General features: G+C 33.4%; 1 protein-coding gene across 1 annotated transcript in view; it reads right to left on the reverse strand.

Moving 5' to 3' along the window:
- Window positions 1–20,622, reverse strand: part of TUSC3 (tumor suppressor candidate 3) — a 100,924-nt gene that overhangs the window by 38,622 nt on the left and 41,680 nt on the right. The window contains exons 3-6 of the mRNA XM_065736120.1: window positions 18,985–19,102; window positions 17,276–17,416; window positions 16,640–16,780; window positions 9,199–9,288 (exon numbers count right to left, since the gene is read on the reverse strand). Coding sequence (XP_065592192.1) covers window positions 9,199–9,288; window positions 16,640–16,780; window positions 17,276–17,416; window positions 18,985–19,102 — 490 coding nt within the window. The remainder of the gene's footprint in view (window positions 1–9,198; window positions 9,289–16,639; window positions 16,781–17,275; window positions 17,417–18,984; window positions 19,103–20,622) is intronic.

The following is a 20,622-nucleotide window of genomic DNA, read 5'->3' on the forward strand; positions in this document are numbered from 1 at the left end:
AACTTCCGTGAGTTTGGAAGTGTCCTATTTCATTTTTTATTTTTTTTTAAGCTGGACAAATTAAAATCATCAGGAATAAGAGAACTATCTTTTAAGATGAAAGAAGGAATATTAATTTATGAAATATACATACTTATCTATAAACAAAAGTATTTGTTAGTTCTGTTAGAAGACAGAGCTTTGTTCTTTATGTCTATGAAAGAATGTTTATTTCTGAGTAACAAGTGTCATTCTTTTATAGGGAGGGAATTGTGCTTGTTTAGCTTGGAAAAGAAAAGGCTCTTGGGAGACCTGGTTGTGGCTTTCCGGTACTTGAAGGGAGCATATAAACAGGAGGGGGAACAACTGTTTAAGTGGGTCGATAGTGACAGGACAAAAGGGAATGGTTCTAAACTAAGACACGGGAGACATAGGTTAGATTTTAGGAGGAAGTTTTTCACTCAGAGGGTGGTGACACACTGGATCAGGTTGGCCAGGGAGGTTGTAGATACCTCATCCCTGGAGGCACTCAAGGCAAAGCTGGATGTGGCTCTGGGCAGCCTGGTCTAGCGGTTGGCAATTTTGCCCATGGCAGGGTAATTGAAACTTGAAGATCTTCAAGATCATTTTCAACCCAGGCCATTCTATGATTCTATAGTTTAGTGTAGTACGCTGCTTGTATTTAAGTCAAAGAACTTCTCAGTAGCAGCAGTTGTTACAGTCTTTCCTGCTCAAGCACCAGGAAACACTATTTGTCTTTGCTGCATTTGGCAGTTAGCCCTCCGTCAGGTAAAGTCAAGACCAAAAAAACCCACCCTAAACGAAACACAATCGGAGAACACAAAATATTTCTGTCTGCATCTCAACCTCACAGATGCAGAGGAGCAGCTCTGTAAGAGAAGCCTAACATAGATGATGACAATAGTAGCTGCTAAGATAAACATAGGCACATCTCAAAGTTATTTCTAGCTATATTTTTCATATATACATATATCAGCAAGAAATAGATGAACATTCATTTGAGGATCCATTATCAGAGCGTATATAGCAAAATGTAAGACACGCCTTGTCTCAGGAACAGGAGTACCAGATACAAAGCTGTTCTTGAAATATCCTCATGGAACTGGAGCCTTCTGCTCAATATATCACCCTTCATATCAGAGAAAATATCAATACTTGACTGGAAAAAGACCATCACAACTGATGCAAAGACGCTTATGTTTAGCTGCTGAAGACTCCCAAGCTAACTCTACTAGCAAGTAGAACCTACTGATTCTCAGAACTCACTACCCATTCTACATATTTCAAGTGGTTTTACTTTATAGTAGTTCCTCTCTGGTTCCATGGACTGACAAAAACAGCAGCAGAAAGAGGTGTATAGAGTGAACTCCTAGAGTCCACATTTTGTCTTCATTCAAAAGGAACACGTTCTATGAATGCTGTGTAATGACAACCAAATCACATGATACAAGCATGTAAGGTGGAAACTGAAGTAATTAAGGTTTTCCAAAGAGTACTCCTTATCTGAACTAAGTACAGGTGAACTCACAGAAAAATGGAAGTGAGAAAGTAATAAGCAGAGCTTCAGCAAAACACTTCAGGCCCTGGAGAAATAGAAAAATTTCAACAGATATCCCAGGCTCCACTCATGGCGGAGGATACTGCAAAACTGAACTACTGAAAAGTATTTAGAAAATGATCCTTATTATAGATTTAAGACTAATTTTCCAGATAGAAATTGAAACAGATAGTAATAACATCAGGCATCACTGATGAGTGTGTGACAACTGGCAGATTATATCTTCAGTCACTCACTGATTCAACAAGAAGCAATACTGTTTTCATAGGAGAAAAGACTTTGTAAAGCCACAGGAAGTATAAAAAATTCAGAGATAATGACTCGTGAAATTAGTAAATTAGACTAAAAATTGAACAAGTCTATACAAAACTTTCCATTTACAATTTCATATTTCAAAACAGTTCAAATGAAAGGAGGGAAGTCACCTATACTAGAAAATTTGGTGAACTGAATGAATCACAATCTTATAGTTTGTAATACTAACTTGAAGTCATAGCTCCTTAAGCTATCTTGGATCTGTATCTGTATAAATAAATAAATAAATAATCCCAAATGGAATAACAACGGACCAGACCTTAGAAAGAGTGGAAAAGAGACTGAGTAGAAAATATATTTCTCTCTTAAAAGGTCAGAAAGCTTACAGATAAAATGCAAGTTGTCAAGAAGTAAGCCATGCTGACTCTGCAAATGGAAAGAGATAGCTCATATTTCAGTCATTAAAACAGAGCAAGCAAAGAAGGTAATATGCAGTAAAGGGTGGTAATGACATATTTTCTGAATTCTGTCTTCAGTAATGCTAATGATGAATAAAAGAGAGGTAAGGGTGAGCAGCAGGCAGAATGCATAAATGTCACACTAATGACAAATTCAAAAAGCCTAATTTCAAAACTAGTAGATGAACCCTAAAATCTGATGTTATATTTAATACATTTATCCCAACTGAGTCTATCAGAGAATGCTTGTGCGTATCTACAGATTAGCATACAGATTCTGAAAGCAAATCTAGCTTTCATTAACTTGAAATGCTTTTAGAGGAAATTTGAAACAAAAAAAAAAGTAAAATGTATGAAAGAATATGAAAAATGAGATGAAGTAATTTTTCCAAGGAGATTGAGACCATATTGAGCAGAGAAAATATTTTTCATAAGGTAACTAATCCTCTTGACTAACAAATTGGTATTACTTATCTGGACTTCACTAATTCATTCTGCTACGTTTAAAGCTGGAAAAATGGTTTTAGAGCAAACATTACAGAACACTGAATAACTGGCTCAATTGGCTTTTAGAAATATTTTACAGAACCCCACACTTTGGGTCTAATTTATTAAGGATCAAGTTGATGACTTACAAAAATAGATACTAACAAATTCAGCCGATGCCAGAAAAAAAATCCGATTTAAAAAAACACTACAGTACATGGGAAGAAATGAAAGCTATCTGCTTGGGAAATCAGAAGGATTTCTACAAATAATGTTCTCATCTGAAAAACAACTGAGAAAGAAATATGAATAAGCATGTTCTTCATTAATGTGATCTGTCCACCAGAAAATTAAGTCAAATTCAGGATGCAAATCACACTTGCAATATTTAATAAACTACTCATCGCCTCTAGTCAGGATTTGTCTAGAACGGGCAGGGAGCAAGTCAAAAGAACAGAATGTTACTCTATTGGAAGGAAGAGCAAAAGAGTTTGTGTAGGCTTTAGAAAATAAAGGATGACAGGAAGGATATCTGTAAATATATATAAGAGACAAGAAGGAAATAAACTCAGAGGCAAGCAATGATAAATAAAAGGCAATTCACTCAATTAATAAAAAGTTTAATTAGAGTACAAAGTGATACAATGGTGCTATAAAAACAAAATGTAAATAAGTTTATGATTTTGATAAGATGCACTTGCCCATGACTGATCATACAAGGCCCCTCCTGCTTCTGAATCCTTGCATACTTAGAATTATAGAGCTATTTGAAATGGTGTCATTGGTACAATTTTAAAAATATTGAGAAGCAAAAGAGAAGAAAAAACTCAAACCAATATTATACATTTGGACTGCACTTGCTAACTTGGTAGTATACTTATTCTACAGGAAGTATCCTTCCCCAAGTCACTGTATGTTTACAGTTTCAGTTGAGATGTCTATTTTCAGGACTCCATCCTATCCCAAGCTCTATCTGCTAAGCCTTTTTGAAGGTACGTTCTTCAATTTATACAGAAAAAGTCTCTAAATAACAGTGGTTTTAATGAATGTTTAATCTGTTACTTCTAGAATTTGTCCCCCACCTTTAAGGCTTGTTTGGAGGGATTTTAACTGTTCTTCAAGAAATGAAGCATTCTCAAATGTTAATAGGGAGAACGGGAAATAAATGAGACAGAAGAAAACAGAAAGAGCAATAACAAATTAAAGCCTGCTTACTGTTTCTATTTTTCAAGATATTCAAGGTTTGTAATATATTACTGTAGACCTGGACTTTAACAGAGTGTTTTTAAGGGATGAGGAAGATTATTTTCTTTTTTGAGAAATTCTCTACTATGAGGGTGGTGCAACACTGGAACAGGTTGCCCAGAGACGTTATGGATGCTCCACCATGGAGGCATTCAAGGCCAGGGTGGATGGGACTTCAAACGACCTGGTCTAGTGGGATGTGTCCCTGCATTCAACAGAGGAGTTGGAATTAGATGATCTTAAAGGTCCCTTCCAATCCAAACAATTGTATAATATGACTCCAAAATAGTGGAAGTACTATACAGCAAACATACTACAATCACTATGAGTCCCTACAGTAGCATATATATTCTCACATTGTAGCTGTGATTTTGCATTTTCCAGAGAGAATTAATAATAAAACGAAACAATCAATTATCGAGTTTGAATTTCATTCAATCTGGTTCACAAATCAATTCTTAAAATAGGTTTTTAAACTGTGTAGCTAACCCAATGCTTGTATTATTTCCACTTACTATAGTATATTTCTGGTTAAATGCACACTCAGAAGGCAAGGTACCTATTGTCAAAATTCTCTCAAATTTAGTGCCACACAAAATGGCTGTGAGTACTAATATGCCCAAATATTTCTGCATATTTCTAGAACTCAGTTTTGAAGTTCTGTTCTAACACACAGAACATTTCACTAGCACTACACCCTATGTCCTTTGGACATAGCAGAACACCAGAAAGTTTTGACACAGAGAAGTATTTGCTACATATTTGTTCCTTCAAAAACAGTCTTTTATGTTTAATAAATGATTAGCTAAAGAAAGGAATAAATATTGGAACAAGAGCTGGACCAATCAGATTAATTTTTTACTTTTAAAATTAATAAAAAGCATTATAGATGGATAGATAGCAAGAAGCAAATAACTGACACTTTCCAAATTTAAAAAAAATAAAACAAAATGAAGCAACAGTTCAGATAGCCCTTCAAATGCCTTTTCTTTCTCTTGACATTGTTCACAGGCATTAGAGAAATCTAACACTGTTATACTGAAATGACAGCATTAATGTTTACTGGAAAACCATATGGAAATTGAAGTGCTCTTCAACAGAAGAGCAAACAGAAGAGCATACCACACTTTAACCCTGAATGTCTCTGAAGGATAGAACATATTTTGATATTTGAATCATCACACAATGCTGAAATTTTACTGCAACAAAAGGGATATCAGTACTCTTTTGTTAAAGATTATTTTCTGGAAGGGAATATGAAGTATTCACAGAATACTCTGATATGGGAAAAGACTATGCTATGCAACAAGGAAAGCTGGTAGAGTTTTTCCTCTCTTCTTTCCCCACTCCCTTAAAATTGTTGAAAACATTTCCTAAGATTTTAGAATAAACAACAATCTTATGGTACAGGAACAATGTCTGCACAGTTCTATTCAACTATAGCAATTAGAATCTACAGGCTTAGTATCTTTTTCTCATTTCCAGCACAAGTATTTTTGTGATCTGATATTGATGCCACCACTTAGGAAAAGATACATTTTTAGAAACTCTGAAGAGGTACTGCTTGGCAAAGTTTAATTACATTAAAGTCAATAGTATCTTCTGAACAGGATAAAACTTAACCAGTCTGTTCTTGAAGGAAATAAAATTTAAAAGGATAACAGGATTAAATTAAAAGGTAAATATAATGAGTTATGAGGATGGTCAAACACTACAACAGGTTGCCTGGAAAGGCTGTAGAAATCTCTGTTCATGCATGCATTCAAAATTGACTATGAGAAAGTCCCAAGCAATTTGAACAGATTTGAACATGGAGGTAGCCTAGATGTTCTTCATAGGTATCTTCCAGTCAGAACTATTCAGTTAAGAAAAAGCACTTACCTTTGACATCTACACAGCCAGAAAAGACCAGGAAAAGAGAAAAACTAGTTTAAAAAAATCCAACAACAACAACAAAACCAACTACCTAGCTCTGAAGCTCTATTTACTAAAGCAGTAAACAGGGCTACATGAACAGGTTTTTCCATTCATCATTCCTTTTTTCTCTTCTTAAAAAAGTGTATTTTTTCTGTATTGATCTATCACTCTGTCTTCTTACCTAAAAATGCTTCACAGCTTCACATAGATGAGGTTTACCTAACTTCTGATATAAAGAAGAACTGTTATGCATAGAACAGTTCATTTTCCAAATGAAACTGAATTACTTCTAGAAGAATACTACACATAGTTAAATGAAAGGGGGCAGTGGGAAGAACTGATTATTACTTAAAAATACTGATCAATTAAAATTGAATTTCTGTAGTTAGGAGTAGCAATTAAAATCTGGCTTTTTTTTAAATTGGATTTTATCACGACAAAATACTTGCTGACTTCTTGACTGTTCAAAATCCACTTTTATTTGATGAGAATGTGTTCTATTTTTATTGAGCCAAAATGCAATACTTCAATAAAATTAGTCTATCTAAACCTCTATAGCATGTATGCTTCAAGAATTGATAATATAGAGGTTCTCAACGCTCATCTAAAAAACTCTTGTTATGAGAATTCTTACCTCCTTCTCTTCCCACATTAAAAATGAGTGCAAAATATGGGGTGAGATCACCCTTTCTGAATATCAAAGTAGAAACACTTGTTATACAGGAAGTTATTAAAATGCCAGCTATGACCACTCCCATTTCAATCTCAAAACATTAAGACAAATGCATCTGTTAACAGTTTTCCAAACACTACAAATTTGCTTATTTGTAATGCGCTTGATCCTTGATACTTTAATATTAGCTCAACTCCTAATGCTGCCAATTGCTACAGATTTTATTGACTGAATCAAGATGGAAATTTTAAGAAAAGGACAGAAAAACCCTTTACTAGATAAAGTTTCTGAAAAAATCAGTTGTGATGACTACAGAAAATCAATTTCAATAAATAAACCTAAGTAAATAATTTCTCACTTATATCAAGTACATTAACATAATTAGCTATTCTGACAAAAACAACAAAAATTGTATTAAATTCAATAGTACACTTATGATTATTGTTGATGGATGCACCAAAACACTGCTGCAGTAAAAGGCCAATCTGCATATTATGCATATTATGTTAGACACTGGGAAAATAACTTACGAGAACTTTAAGATAAAAAGAAATCCAAAAGAAATACAAATATGTAATACGCATCATACAGAAAATAAATTTTTTATATACTGAAGCTGCGACAAAATAACATGGCCTTTCAGGAAAATCACACACTCCAAATACAATCTGCCTTCATGCATATTTACACAAATTTTGAATACAAAAAGACAATTTACTATGATCTACTGAGCTTGAGAGGGAAGGTATTTCTAAAGACAGTTCCAAACAACAGTTCAGGTGATTGTTTTGGTGTTTTTTTCTTCTGCTTACATTTTTATTAGATTTACATGAAAAGTTTTTTTACTACTTAGCTTTAGAAAACTACTGTGAATTTAGTATCTCGATAGTCCAAATATAAATTTTCATACTGTACCTTATTTCTACATTGGCAAATGGAAAAATGAATCAGAGAGTTCAAACATTTTTCATTTAACTTCAGAAACATACAGGTTACAAGACATCCCCATCAGGGAGGCTATCCGAAAAGTGATATTTTAAAGACTGTTTCTGAATAAAAATCTACCATTTTAAATCTGTTAAACAATATTGTAATGCAAAAGAAATACCTACATTTGATCTGATGTTGAAAGTTGTTCTGTTTAGAATATTTACCAAAATGTATAAAAATTACTTCCTAATAACATACTTTTTGTTACGCATGAACAGTTTTAACAAGCTTTTAAAATAGAAGACACATAGAAGAGAATCCAATTAATATAGTGGCAAACAAAACTATTATCCATTTCACAAAGCATCAGCTTGTATAGGAAAGTCATCTAATATCTGACAAGAAAAATACAGCATCTCCTTCTCCACGCAAACTTTCCAAATTCTAATCATTTCTTATAAATAATGAAGGAAAATTTTAAGTTCTGAAAATCATTTTCATTATTTATAAAAAAAAAAATTAACAGAAACTGAGCTTTTTTCTATGCAGTATTTCTCTTTCTGTCACTCAATAGGAAAGCTTTGTAAGTTTAATTCTGCAGAGCAGTAATGAAAAAAATTAATCTTTTATAAACTGTGTTTTACAAAGATTAATTATTATGTTACCAGCTCTCCTTCTGCATAACAAATTTGACAGATTGAATCACGTCACTTTATGATCTCATTATGCTGTTATATTCCTGATACAAAGCAGATCAGAAATCAAACCATCTTTTTTTTTTTTTTTTGCTAATCCAAGATAAGACACAAGGAGAGAATAAATTTTCTTCTAAGTTCCAAGACATCAGCCAATCTCTTCTAACTAGTGATGGTCAAAGCTGAACATGGTTCAATATGCCATACATACATGGAAGTTTCCTGCCTAAGTTTCACAACAATTCATTAGAAAAGTAGTAAACAGGTAAAAGTACCAGGAGCTACAGAAGGTCTTCTTTACACCCTAACCCACGCCCAGTAGGCAGAGTTTCTCCTTTTTGAGCTCTGATGAACACTTGTTAATTTATGAGTAGAAAGGAGCAAGAATGAAAAATCCTTCAAAGAAAGCACAAACAGCATATAATAGTAATCTCAGGAATGTTCAATTAATGGTAAATTCCTAAGAAACAGATAGAGAACTTAAGTTGAAAGAGTAATGAAATACAGGAAAAAGCATTCCACAAAGTACTGAACATTCAGCAGAAATCTGACAAGTACGATGGAAAATGGGAAATATTTTAATGTGCTTCGTTTGTCATCTTTTCTAAATAAAATCCTCAAGAGGAAGAGGTTACAGATCTCAAAGGTAAATAAAAACATTTGCTTTTCACATTGGGAGGAAGTATATTTCTACAGAAAGACAAAACCCATTTATCACTGAGCAGTGGAAACTGTGTGCTATGAAACACTTTATAGTATATTCACTGTGGCTAGGAGCGTGATAAGAGAATTTTGAAATTACATTGTCCAAATCAAAGGCAATAGAATTTTCTAAAACACCAAAAATTCTGTAACAAAATAGACTTTGCATTTGAGATTTCAGACTCTGGCCCACTGTCATACAGCACACATATTTGTAGTCACAGATTCAGTGTAGGAAGTGAAATTCCCCCCTCCCCCTAGTTAAAAGAATTCACTTACCACTTGTCCATTCTGAGGATTTTTATGAGCATACGGGGGTCCACGGATGTGATTCCACATTTGACCAGAAGTCATAGCAAATACAACACACTAGAAATACAAAGACCAATACAATCGTTATTTACAAAGACAAATTTTCAGAATCTGACTTGAAACAATCATCACATTATGTGCACTTGGAATTGTCACATTTATATATCCATATGGCAGAAAGCACTTGTGACTGTAGAAGGCATTCACTGCAAATATTTTGAAAACTACAAGATTTCTTCAACCTTTCATGAAGCTATTTCTGCCTCTACAATAAATACTTAGTTTAACAGTTTGCTATAAGGTATATGAAACCATATAAAAACACCTGAAAAAAATGCAACTGTCCATCCATTTAAGAATTAGGACTATTGTTAGTCCTGGATGATTGTGATTCATTTTAGCCATGACAAAGTACAATGGTCAACAAAAAGTGAAATTCCCTTTATGTGGAGTTAGGTTAGGAATCTATGAAAACTGTGAAATACTTCTTGTAGAAGGTCATACTGCAGAATCTACATGAAAAAATATCAGTCATAGCAGAAGTCATTACAACAGTCTTAGGAGGAAAGTATATCTTCAGATTACGAAATGAGAAAAATTGATGTTTCTGATAAATATCAGAAATTTTCTAAATACGTTTCTGATTTATTAGTACAAATAATCCTTTAAAAACTTTAATATAAATAAGTCTAGCTTCTACATATACTCTCATTTTTACTGCATCTGTACATTCCCCCTAGCATAGTAAAGTCAAATAAGTAGATTGATTGCAAGTATAAAATTTTTATTTATATTTAGTGGGATGGCTTGTTAAGCAGAGAAAGGAAATTTTTTTTACTAAAAAGATGGGGAAAAGCTCTTCAGTTTTTCTGGAAATAATATTTAGCACTGCATTTGTCAAATGTTTTTAAGCTAGCATAACTCTGTACCCCAGTAAATACAGTATGGCCTCTCTAGAAATACATTTTGAACCAACTTTCAAACACCTCAGGACTGAATCTTGTCAGGTTTTATAGAAACAGACCAGATAGCTAGGCATAATTTATATTACTTTTGAGGATTTATGTAGTGCACAACCTTTGTTTGTTGTTTTCCTACTCTCATTACAATGAATTAGCTATGACTAAAATAATGGTGTAGTGTAGGCATGAGATGACAGCAGAGATATCTAAAGCAGTAACACAAAACACAGTATGGAATGGTAAGAGGGAGGGCACATGATGACACTGGAGATTACAAGCCTATAAATATTGCACTAGTGGTAAAACACAGACAAGGAAGCTAGTGTAAACCTGCCCTAGGCGTAACAGAGGGAAAGTATATACATCCTTTTATCCAGTAAATTATGATTTAAAGTGTAATTACAGATCATTCAATGGAGGACAAAATGTTAAAATATCCCCAAGCGGATCCTAGGGCAAAGAGGAAGAAATTATCTTCCTCCCAGTGAAGAACCTAGGACACTGAGAACTTACCATAATAATCCCTTTTCCCAGGCTATAGCTGAAGATCTTGTTTCAAAGAGAACCAGAAGACTAACAATGACATTCAAAAAGGAAAGGAAAGATAGTAGGAAGTATACGCATAACAATTTTAATTGTGTATTTGCTATTAACTGTTTTCAATCAATAGGAACATAATAGTAAAAATGTTTTTTTCCCCCATAATCATCATATCTGGTTAAATAATAACTCCTAAAATATGCTGTTAGATTTCAGCTACACTGAGAACAAATTCTTGGTTCTAAATGTAAGGTGTGATTGCTGCTACATAACAGGACTTAGAGTGCAACACTATTGTAATTAATATGACAGATAAAAGCGTATTGGTAGTGATTATCTGCAAACAGATTATATTTTAAACATTAATATGCAATAAAGTGAAAAGACTATACGCTTAGGTTGCTGGCAAAGAAAAGCGTATCTTGTAGATCATTCTAGCTGAGAATTTATACTGTAATTTTGGTGATGAATCACACAATAGACAGCTTATGTGAAGGTAGCATATGTGAAGCTAGCTTATGTGAAGTGTAGAAACTGATGAGGGTGAGAAAAGTGAGGTGAGAGAGACAAAAATCCAAAACTTAGACAGCTGGAAAATAAAACATCAAAAGAAAATAGTTTTCTATGAAAATGATCATTTTACTTATTCTTAAATTGATGTATTTGATTCACAGACTCTTGAGCCAAATCTGTTGATCTCTTCTCACTGGTGACAAGACAAGAGGAAATGCCCTTAAGTTGTGCCAGGTTACATTTAGGTTGAATGTCAGGAAACACTTTTATACAGAAGGGGTTGTTAAGTACTGGAATAGGTTCCTCAGGGAGGTGGCTGAGTCACCATCCCTGGATGTGTTTAAAAGCTGTTTGGATGTGGTGCTCGGGGATGTGATTTAGCAGAGGATTGTTAGAGTTAGGGTAGCATGGTTAAGTTGTGGTTGGACTCAATTATCCTTGAGATCTTTTGCAACCTGAGTGATTCCACACATAAACATGAAAAAACTCAGTTTTTATTAATGATATATTTTGTAAGTAAGAATTCTCTCAAATTACTGAAGCTCTCTAACATTTGTTAGTATAAATAAATTGCCTCACAGCAAGGTAACATCTAACAAAAAAAATACCCAGGAAGACAATAAATGGAAAAACCTTTTAATCTATTTTAAGTACATCAAGAAAACAGCATTTCCATTATATCCCTTATAGCAAACATTCTACTCCATTCCATATTCTGTTATTGGTATCATTGAGGTATTGTTCTACAGTATTAATTATCGGAATCTGCAGATTTCTAATGTTCATAAAATTTAGTTGAAATATACTCCATCATTTTTAGAACTGATGCATGTATTATAAGATACAGTGATATCCTGCGCTTAACATTCTAAACCCCTCAGTTTCCATATGATATCAAGCTTTGTGATCCAAACTTTCCACAACTTTTATCATTACTGTGAGTTGATGTTTCTCAGGTTCAAGCTTTTATAAACTCACTTCTATGAATGAATTGAAACATGTGATTAATGACTTCATATTTAACTTAAGAGTTTATATGGTATTGATTAAAATGAAACTACTCATATGCAGAAAAATGGACTCTTTCCAGTGTTCTTGGATCTTGTCAAGGTAGAAAAAATTAATAGAAAGTAGATTAAAGCTGAGGCATCTTCATCTATGCACTTAAAAGGATTTACAACTCCACTTGCCCAGGCAGAGTCCCTCCTTTAGCTGTTTTTCAGAGTACAGTACCACATACACCTTACCAAGGTTAGCCCTTTCATACACCTGCACCCTTCTTTCTTTTCATTATACTCCCAGAATATTTCACCAGCTGCATGCTATCTCAATTATCAGGGGTGCTCAGGATTTGGCTATTTTAGGAGCTTCCTTATCTAGCTAGCTTATTCTGCATCTAAATCATAACACTGAAGTGTGGAACTGTATGATCAACTCAAGCAATACAGAGAGGGAAGGACCAATGATCTGCTTCAACACTTTACAGTCCCAGGACCAAATATCCACAATATGGTTTCAACAGTAATGAAGCACATCCCAACTACCAGTCCTGAGTGCACCAAATGCCTGAATGCTCAAGAACCTTGTTAACAAATTGCAAGTAGGGTTCTTAATAGTTTCACAGTGAAGAATCTCAGCCTTAGTTCTGATAAAAGGGAATGGGTAACATATGAAAAATAAGAAAAGTCAAGATTCATTTATAAATTTAGTTAAATAGAAGCTTAATTTCAAAAATGAGGAGACCCAGGTAGCCATTTCTGTAGCTAATTTCTATGATTAACTGTATATTTGAAAATTTTATCCAACTCACAACTACTGTCCTAAACAAATTTATACTGCTCTACCCAGTTTAGATTTGCTTTTGCACTCAATAAAGGCTGCAAGATTTGTACTCAATTTCTGAAGAGCAATCCATCACATTAGAATCTCTAGCAGGGAACAGACATTTCAAGGACAGGAACTATAGTACACAAGCGAAGAGAAGGCATTTATTTTTAAATGTGATGTGCAACTCTGAAGCATCTAACTATGGGGAAAAAAGAAAACGCTTTAATAACTCGCATTAATTGCTGTTTTTTGAAGTTTCTATGTAGAAGAGCCTGATTTTTTCCTTCTGTATCCTGGAATAAAACAAATTGCTTATCTACCCCCATTTTCAGAAGGAGTTAAAGAATCTACTAGTAGCCATGATATCCTTTAAGTTTCTTTGGAGCTGAAACTGATGATAACTTTACTGTGTGAAATAGGTACTGTTTAGTGTATTGGCACAGAACATATCTCTCATAATCACTAACTGTTAAAACAGTAAATACATGCTTAATCTCCTCATTCAAGTGACATCCTTTGCCCAGAAGAATCAACTCCTAGGCATTGGGATCTGAGCACAGACTTTGCCCTCACAGACACCATAGGCAAAACTGAAATGCACTGAAATGAAACTGAAAATTACATGCAGAAAAACATGGGGGCAACCTGGTAAATAACTATTTTGAAAAGCAATTCCATTGCTACATTCTATTCAGTTGAACAAATATTTTCTCAGCACTAGAACTGTTGTATGAAGTGTAGCAATTCCTTATCTAAAATGTTAGAAATTTGCTCAGCTTACACCATCTGACCTTTTACTCTCTGCTTAAGAAATGAAGACTCTTGACAAGAAACTGAATTGCTTTTTGTTATCAGTATAAAATGAATGACTCTGCAAATATCTAAGGACTGAAGTCTAAATCCCTCCTCACGTTGCACTATACCTAGAGTAAAAAATATCCATAGATGAGTAGTAAGAATTGAATTAAAGTCTAAAATAATACAGGGGATAAGTTTTGGGTGTGATTCCAAAGGATATCTTTTGTAATATGAAGTACTAAACCACCATTGTTTGCTATTCTAGAAGTCTTATTAATGTTGCAAGTGAAAATGCTTAAGGCGTACAAGGTACTAGTGAGTCTGCAGTGCTTCCATGAGGGGATGAAAACAGCTAATTGAACTGCTACTGCTCAGTTTAATATTTAGGACAAAACTTATTTGAGTCTTGTGTTAACTGAAGCTGGAGTCAATGCATGAGATGAAAAGTTCCCTTAATTCTGAGCCTATCAAAACCATTAGATGTGCCATTAAAAGTGGCATTCCAGGTGGTTTTTTTTGTTTGTTTGTTTTATTAAAATACTGCTGAAAATAATAAATCTACTAAACACAACTGGTATTCCTTTTTCTCCTATGAGTAGAGGTGCTTTATGCAGTGAATTTTTTTCTATTTTTTAAGGAAGAATTTTTTTTAATTAAAAATATATATATATATCCAACAGTTAGGAGATAAAAAGGTCTTCAAAATTAAAACAAAAGTTTTAGTAGATAAAGTATCTTTCAGAGGTAAGAAAAAAAGCACCAATATATGACAATCATAATTGCACAATATTTTAGAATGAATATATTAATGACTGTCCATTTTCACTTCTATGAATCCTGATACATTCTGGTCATTTTACAGAACATACAGAGGATCTGAGATCATCTGTGAAAAGCCCGCAATCTGGATTCCCTGCTGACTCCACCAAAAGAAATCTCAGTTAACCTGTACTTCTATGTAGATCTGATTAAAACCAGGACTCACAATAACTGATAAACTTTGCTCAAACATCACTTTTCAGCATGGGGCTTTGGCAATATTGTGAAGTAATGAAGATTTTTAATAAAAAATAGCTGAAGTCATGGTTAATTGCTATCTTATTTACTTTCAGATATAAGATGTTTTTCTAAAATATCCTTTCAAGTACTTTACATCTTTAAAGTAAACAGATTTTAGAGTAAGTAGTATTAGAAACAGCAATAAATCACAATCATGCAATTCTTATCCCTTTTAACTCTATTATTTACCTATTAATGCAGTCAGTAGAATGACAAGTACTGAAAGGCACAAATATTGTGTTTGTTCAGTTTTTTTTAACTATCTGATCACAATCAGGCAGTGACTCCCTGCAAAGAAGCTTGGTTCACTGTAATTAGAAGTTTTCTATGCTGTAGTTTACAGTCATATTCAGATGTAAAATGTCAAGTAGCTGCTATGGGTAACAGCAAATGTTCTGGAAAAAAAAAAAAAAACCTGATGCATTAATTTTCTTAATTTAGTTTTTAATTTCATTCAGTATTTAATTATTTATTTCATGTAGATTGTAATAGAATGATTCTTCATTTGAAGAACTGAGTTTTAACCTCTGCAAGATGGAAAATAATTGCTCCTGCTCCCCCCTTCCCAACATAAAGCTTTTGGTCAGAAACACTGAGGCATGAAATTGTAATAAAACTTCTGCGTTCAGAGACATGGTACATGGTTAAACACAGGAAAATCTATCAGCAACATATTTTTATTCATTTTTTGACACAAATATCTATGTTATTATGCTAATTATTGTTTGACATGGGTGATCTCAAAATATTTAATTAAGATTCTAATAGTTGGTACATATCCTTATCAAACAAGCTTTCTGGTACTTTCTAAATCATAGAATCATAGAATGGCCTGCATTGAAAAGGACCATAATGATCACCTAGTAAAATGTAGAAAAGTATTATCATTGATAAATACCAGTAATCTAGACAAATACATGGAACTAACTAAATGCAACAGCTTTACTTTGGAAGGGAATTCTGAAAATTCTGTGCTAGAGTTCAGTATACTCCAAAAGACATTCTGGAACACGGAATATATTCTGCCCTTAGGTCTCTAAATTGAAAGGAAACTTTAATTCAGTCCTTCAGATGGTTTATTTGAAATCCTGGATTTCAAACTTTTCTTAGTGTATGGGGTAGACTAACATGGTGTTTAAACAAAAGAACGTATGCTATGTACCTATGTGCACTAGAAAGAAATACTATTATAGCATGTGACTGAATAGCATTATCAGTAACCACTATTAAACTGTGGCATTCAAAAGCCAAATACTAAACAATTCTGAACAGTGACTCTACTTCAAGATCTTGTTAATTGTTTAGATATTAAAATGAATCACAACCTAACAATTACCAGATAATTTCTTCATTGAACTCACGTAATAAAAGTTGTCAGTGAGCTTATCAGCTGAGTGTCATAAGGTACTGCTGAATCACAGAACAAACCACCAACATGATCACAGAATCATAGGAGTGGGATGGGACCTCTGGAGATCATCCAGTCCAACTTCCCTGCCAAAGCAGGTTCTCTACAGTAAGTTGCACAGAAAAGTGTCCAGGTGGGTTTTGAGTATCTCTCTGAGTAGTTTGTTCCAGTGCTCAGTCACTCTAAAAGTAAAGTGTTTCTTTTCATTTTCACATGCAACTTTGCTTTCGCTGTGCAAGTAACAAAATATACTGAAACAGGGAAATAATGCAAAGCATATAAGTATGGTAAAAGTGCATACCAGAGCTGCCATAGCCCAGCCAGTTTTGTTGTAGATGAATTCTAAATTATTTCTTCGTAGATACAACAATCCACCAACAAGAGATACAAGAAGAGCCAGAGCAATTGTACCAGAATAGTTTGGGGGCCTGAACACTCTAATCTGAAAAAGATACATAGAGATCATAAATAAATTAATACAGAGAACACTTTCCATATAGACAAATAATGAGCATCTGAAGACTGGTGTTAACAAAGACTAATTACTGAATGTATCTATGAATAAGAAGAAACAGTGCTAGCTTAGGTAACAGAAAACAGCTTTTAAACAGTAATAATTTGCAACTAATCTGAAAACTTGAATACAGAATATTTCCATTCTTAATTCTTAAGAAAATGAAACTGACATATATAAAAAATATGTATATATATAATATACCATAATAATTATAATTTTAAACAGATATGCATGTTGTGTGTGAATTAGAAGCAGCTAACTTCGGATTTATTTATTTTGTATTTTCTTAAAATGCTGTCAAGATTCCATGTTTGAGGGAAAAACAGGTATTAAGGAGAGATGACATTTATCATCTGCCTGTCTCAAACTAACAAGGTATATACATTTGGCTCCAACTTTTAAAATTGTTGAAAGACTTACATGAACATCTGTTCTGTCAGCTATCCATTTCGCTAGCTGTTCAGCTGCAAATCCGATTCTCTGCAGGTCAAATGTGTCAGCTCTCTTGGGTTTACCTTTTGGAGGAAAATGCATGAAAGTCGGAGCAGAGTTCATATTAAGCTAAAAAACCAGGAAAAAATAGCACAAAAAATTAGTAACTTCATACCTAAAAATTTTTTATCTTTTATGTACCAGACATTATCTCATCACATACAGAACTAATTCTATCATTAGAAACTACCAGATATTTAAATATTTTTTATCTAAATAAAAAACAACCCACTTCATTAGTGAACTGATATCTAAATAAAAATACCCGTAGAAAGGCTAAGATAACTGTTGTGAAATAGTTTAACACAATATTTTCTAAGATTTGGAAGCCAGAGAGACAGAAACCTTCTGACATCGTTGTACTGGGCCTAGGGAAAGTTGGTTTGCAGTAGTTTTGACATTTCTCTACAAATGGGATAAAAGCCAGAAATCAAAACAGTGGGTTTTTTTGCTTTTGTTGTCATTGTTGCTGATTTTTTTTCCTTCCCCTCCTCTCTTCTTGTTCTGACAGCACAATAACAGTACTGCTTTGCATAACCATGCACAAGGTCAGAATTATTCCAAAATTCACATTAAAAGTCCTTGGTAATTGGTGTCCTTTATACTAAGCACTGTCCTTCTCACAAGCAGCCATAAAATTCACACAGTTTATCTAATCTGGTATAACTTTTATGTGACTTTAAATTTTACATAATCTGAAATAAACTCTGCTCTTTTCTACATGAGGAAAAAGTTTTACTGGATAATTCCAATATGCACTGATGACTTAAGGCAAGATTAAAGAGTATAATTTGTACTATTGTAGCCATAAAGAATAATGGAAGATGAAATTTTTGAAGGTTATTTCAAAATTAATAAAGCAAAATTTTAACCATTAACAAACATACTTAACAGAACATATTCTAAAACGTTTATTGGAAGCAGAAATAATTAGGAAATATTGTAATTAAACTTTCAAAAATATTAAATTTTTGAAAATAAGAGATTTTCCCAGAAAACTTTATTCTCACAATGCACCAAAAAGGTGGCTAAAAATAGAGAGCTACAAAACCTGTTAATCTTAAAATCTCCATTTTTAGCCTCAGTCAACAGATAAATATCAAACAGAACAGCACGGCAGTAATTAGTAACATTTTCCAGGAATGTGTTTTTCCTTCACTACTCCATTTGAGAGGGAGTTTCAGACTGTACTCCACTAACTGATTCCTCATTTTTCACAGTCAATACAGAAAACCAAGTCTATTTTCTTTTGCCTGAAGAACTTCCAGAAAAGAGTTCAACATTTGAAGAATGTTTTCTTATATAAAGACAAGTAAATATTTTAAAATACTTCTTTTCCCTAACGGAAATCTTTAAATACAAATATTATTTCTATTATATTTACCTCCAGAAAACATTAATGAGCTGACAAAATTTCGCTATGTATCAGTTAATTTATAAACAAATATTATGAAACACACAAGGAAAATACCAAAAGTAGCTACTTGCATAAGCAACCCTTGTTAAAGTCATTAAAATTCCAGTGACTGTTATTTGTAACCAGAAATTTACACATGAAGCACATACAGAGTATCTAAAGAAACAGTTTTCTAGTGTTGTTTAGAAAATAATATTGTTTTACAATATGCATCATTTACCTGTTGAAAAACATCTGCCCCTTCATCATAATCCACTACTGTGAAAAACAGCTTGTTTGAAAAAGCAGACGAATAGCGCCATGAATTAGCCAGCACTTGATATTCTTCATTAGCTTGCCTAAAAGAAACAAATATACATCCGAGTAGCATTCACTGGCTGAAGAGACACCCTAGCCAGCTGCAGCAGATAGATGAATTACTCTTGCAATATCACTCGTAACTTCCATGTTACCAATTTTAAAAGAAGTTTCAGCTCATTATATATCTCTGCTTCATACTTGCCTTCTCTAAAATTACAAATGCTTTACGTCAAACTTAAAGCAGTGATATTTCAGATGCTAATCTTTTTCACATTTAAAAGCCTCAGAAAACACAAAAGCCTCAGGAGCTGCCCGAGTGGCAGCATGGAAAGACATGGTACTCGAGTACAATACCAGGATTTACTTGAGGAAGAGGATAGGAGAATACTGAAACTAGTGGAAAAGTCATGAAGAAATGTGACTGCAGTATTTTTTCTAAAATAGCAAATGCACAGAAAAAGCTCTGCCCACACTATGCCAAAAAAAATGTTAAACATGGGGGAAGCAATTAAACTGACAGGATGTTTGTAAGTAACATAAAAAGGCTCAAGATTATTCCTATAAACATGTTTTAGAAGTGATAAAGGACAGTTTTTGACAACATACAGAGTTAAATAATCCTTTCCATCATCATTACTAAGTCATTTTTATTACTACTTTTATTTGTAAGAAAGGTTTCTATTGGCTTTCCTCAAACTCTAAATTCAGGGTTGTTTCTGTTTTGGTTTGTTTAAAACATTTGTTTAAAACCTTCATTTGTTTAAAACCTTGTCATGTCTGCACTGAAAAGATCATAAAACAAACAAACACTGGGGATCCTCACCCACAGAGAAGAGCCAAAAAACAACAGACAGAAACACAGCACTAATTCATATCAACGAATAATTCAATAAAAAGCAAAGGAAAAGAACCTGGAAGGATTCCTGCAATATTTTCATCTTTACATAGGCTGCTTCACTGATTACTTCTATTTTAGTGATAAATCATATTAATTGCATCTGTCATAGATCCCAAACCAGCACTCCAATATTTGGCAACTCCTAGCTGCATGTAGTTAGATGCAGAAGCAGCATAAATATATTCTGTAGCTTTTCTCAAAACACTTTTCTATAACAATATTTTCTACGTATATAATGGCACAGAATACTGTAGCTTCAAGACAGAAACTCTGCACTGAACACTAAAATATCAAATCTTGAGAGCAAAGAGGAAGAAGACGATAGATATTGTAAAAAAACACTTCTCTCTCCAGTTTCATCTTACCCAAGATCAGCTTTAGGTATGAGATATATTACACATAATTCCAGTGGAACTGTCTTGTATGTAGAAATAATTTTTTCTTTTATAAAATATATCATGAAGAAAATATCCACCCCTTAAAAAACAAATCTCATGAAACACTCAAAAATTTTGAAAAAAATTAATCTTTACTGGCCAAATACAATTTGCAACTTAAAGCAATTACTCAACAGGTTAAATTTGCTATTACAAGAATGGATTGTGCATTGGATTGGTTGCTTCAAGATTGAGATGCTAGTAATAAGCAGACTAACATGTT

This window comes from Cyrtonyx montezumae, unplaced genomic scaffold, assembly GCF_038088225.1.
Source record: "Cyrtonyx montezumae isolate F1298 unplaced genomic scaffold, pur_monq_1.0 scaffold_2, whole genome shotgun sequence".
NCBI lineage: Eukaryota > Metazoa > Chordata > Aves > Galliformes > Odontophoridae > Cyrtonyx > Cyrtonyx montezumae.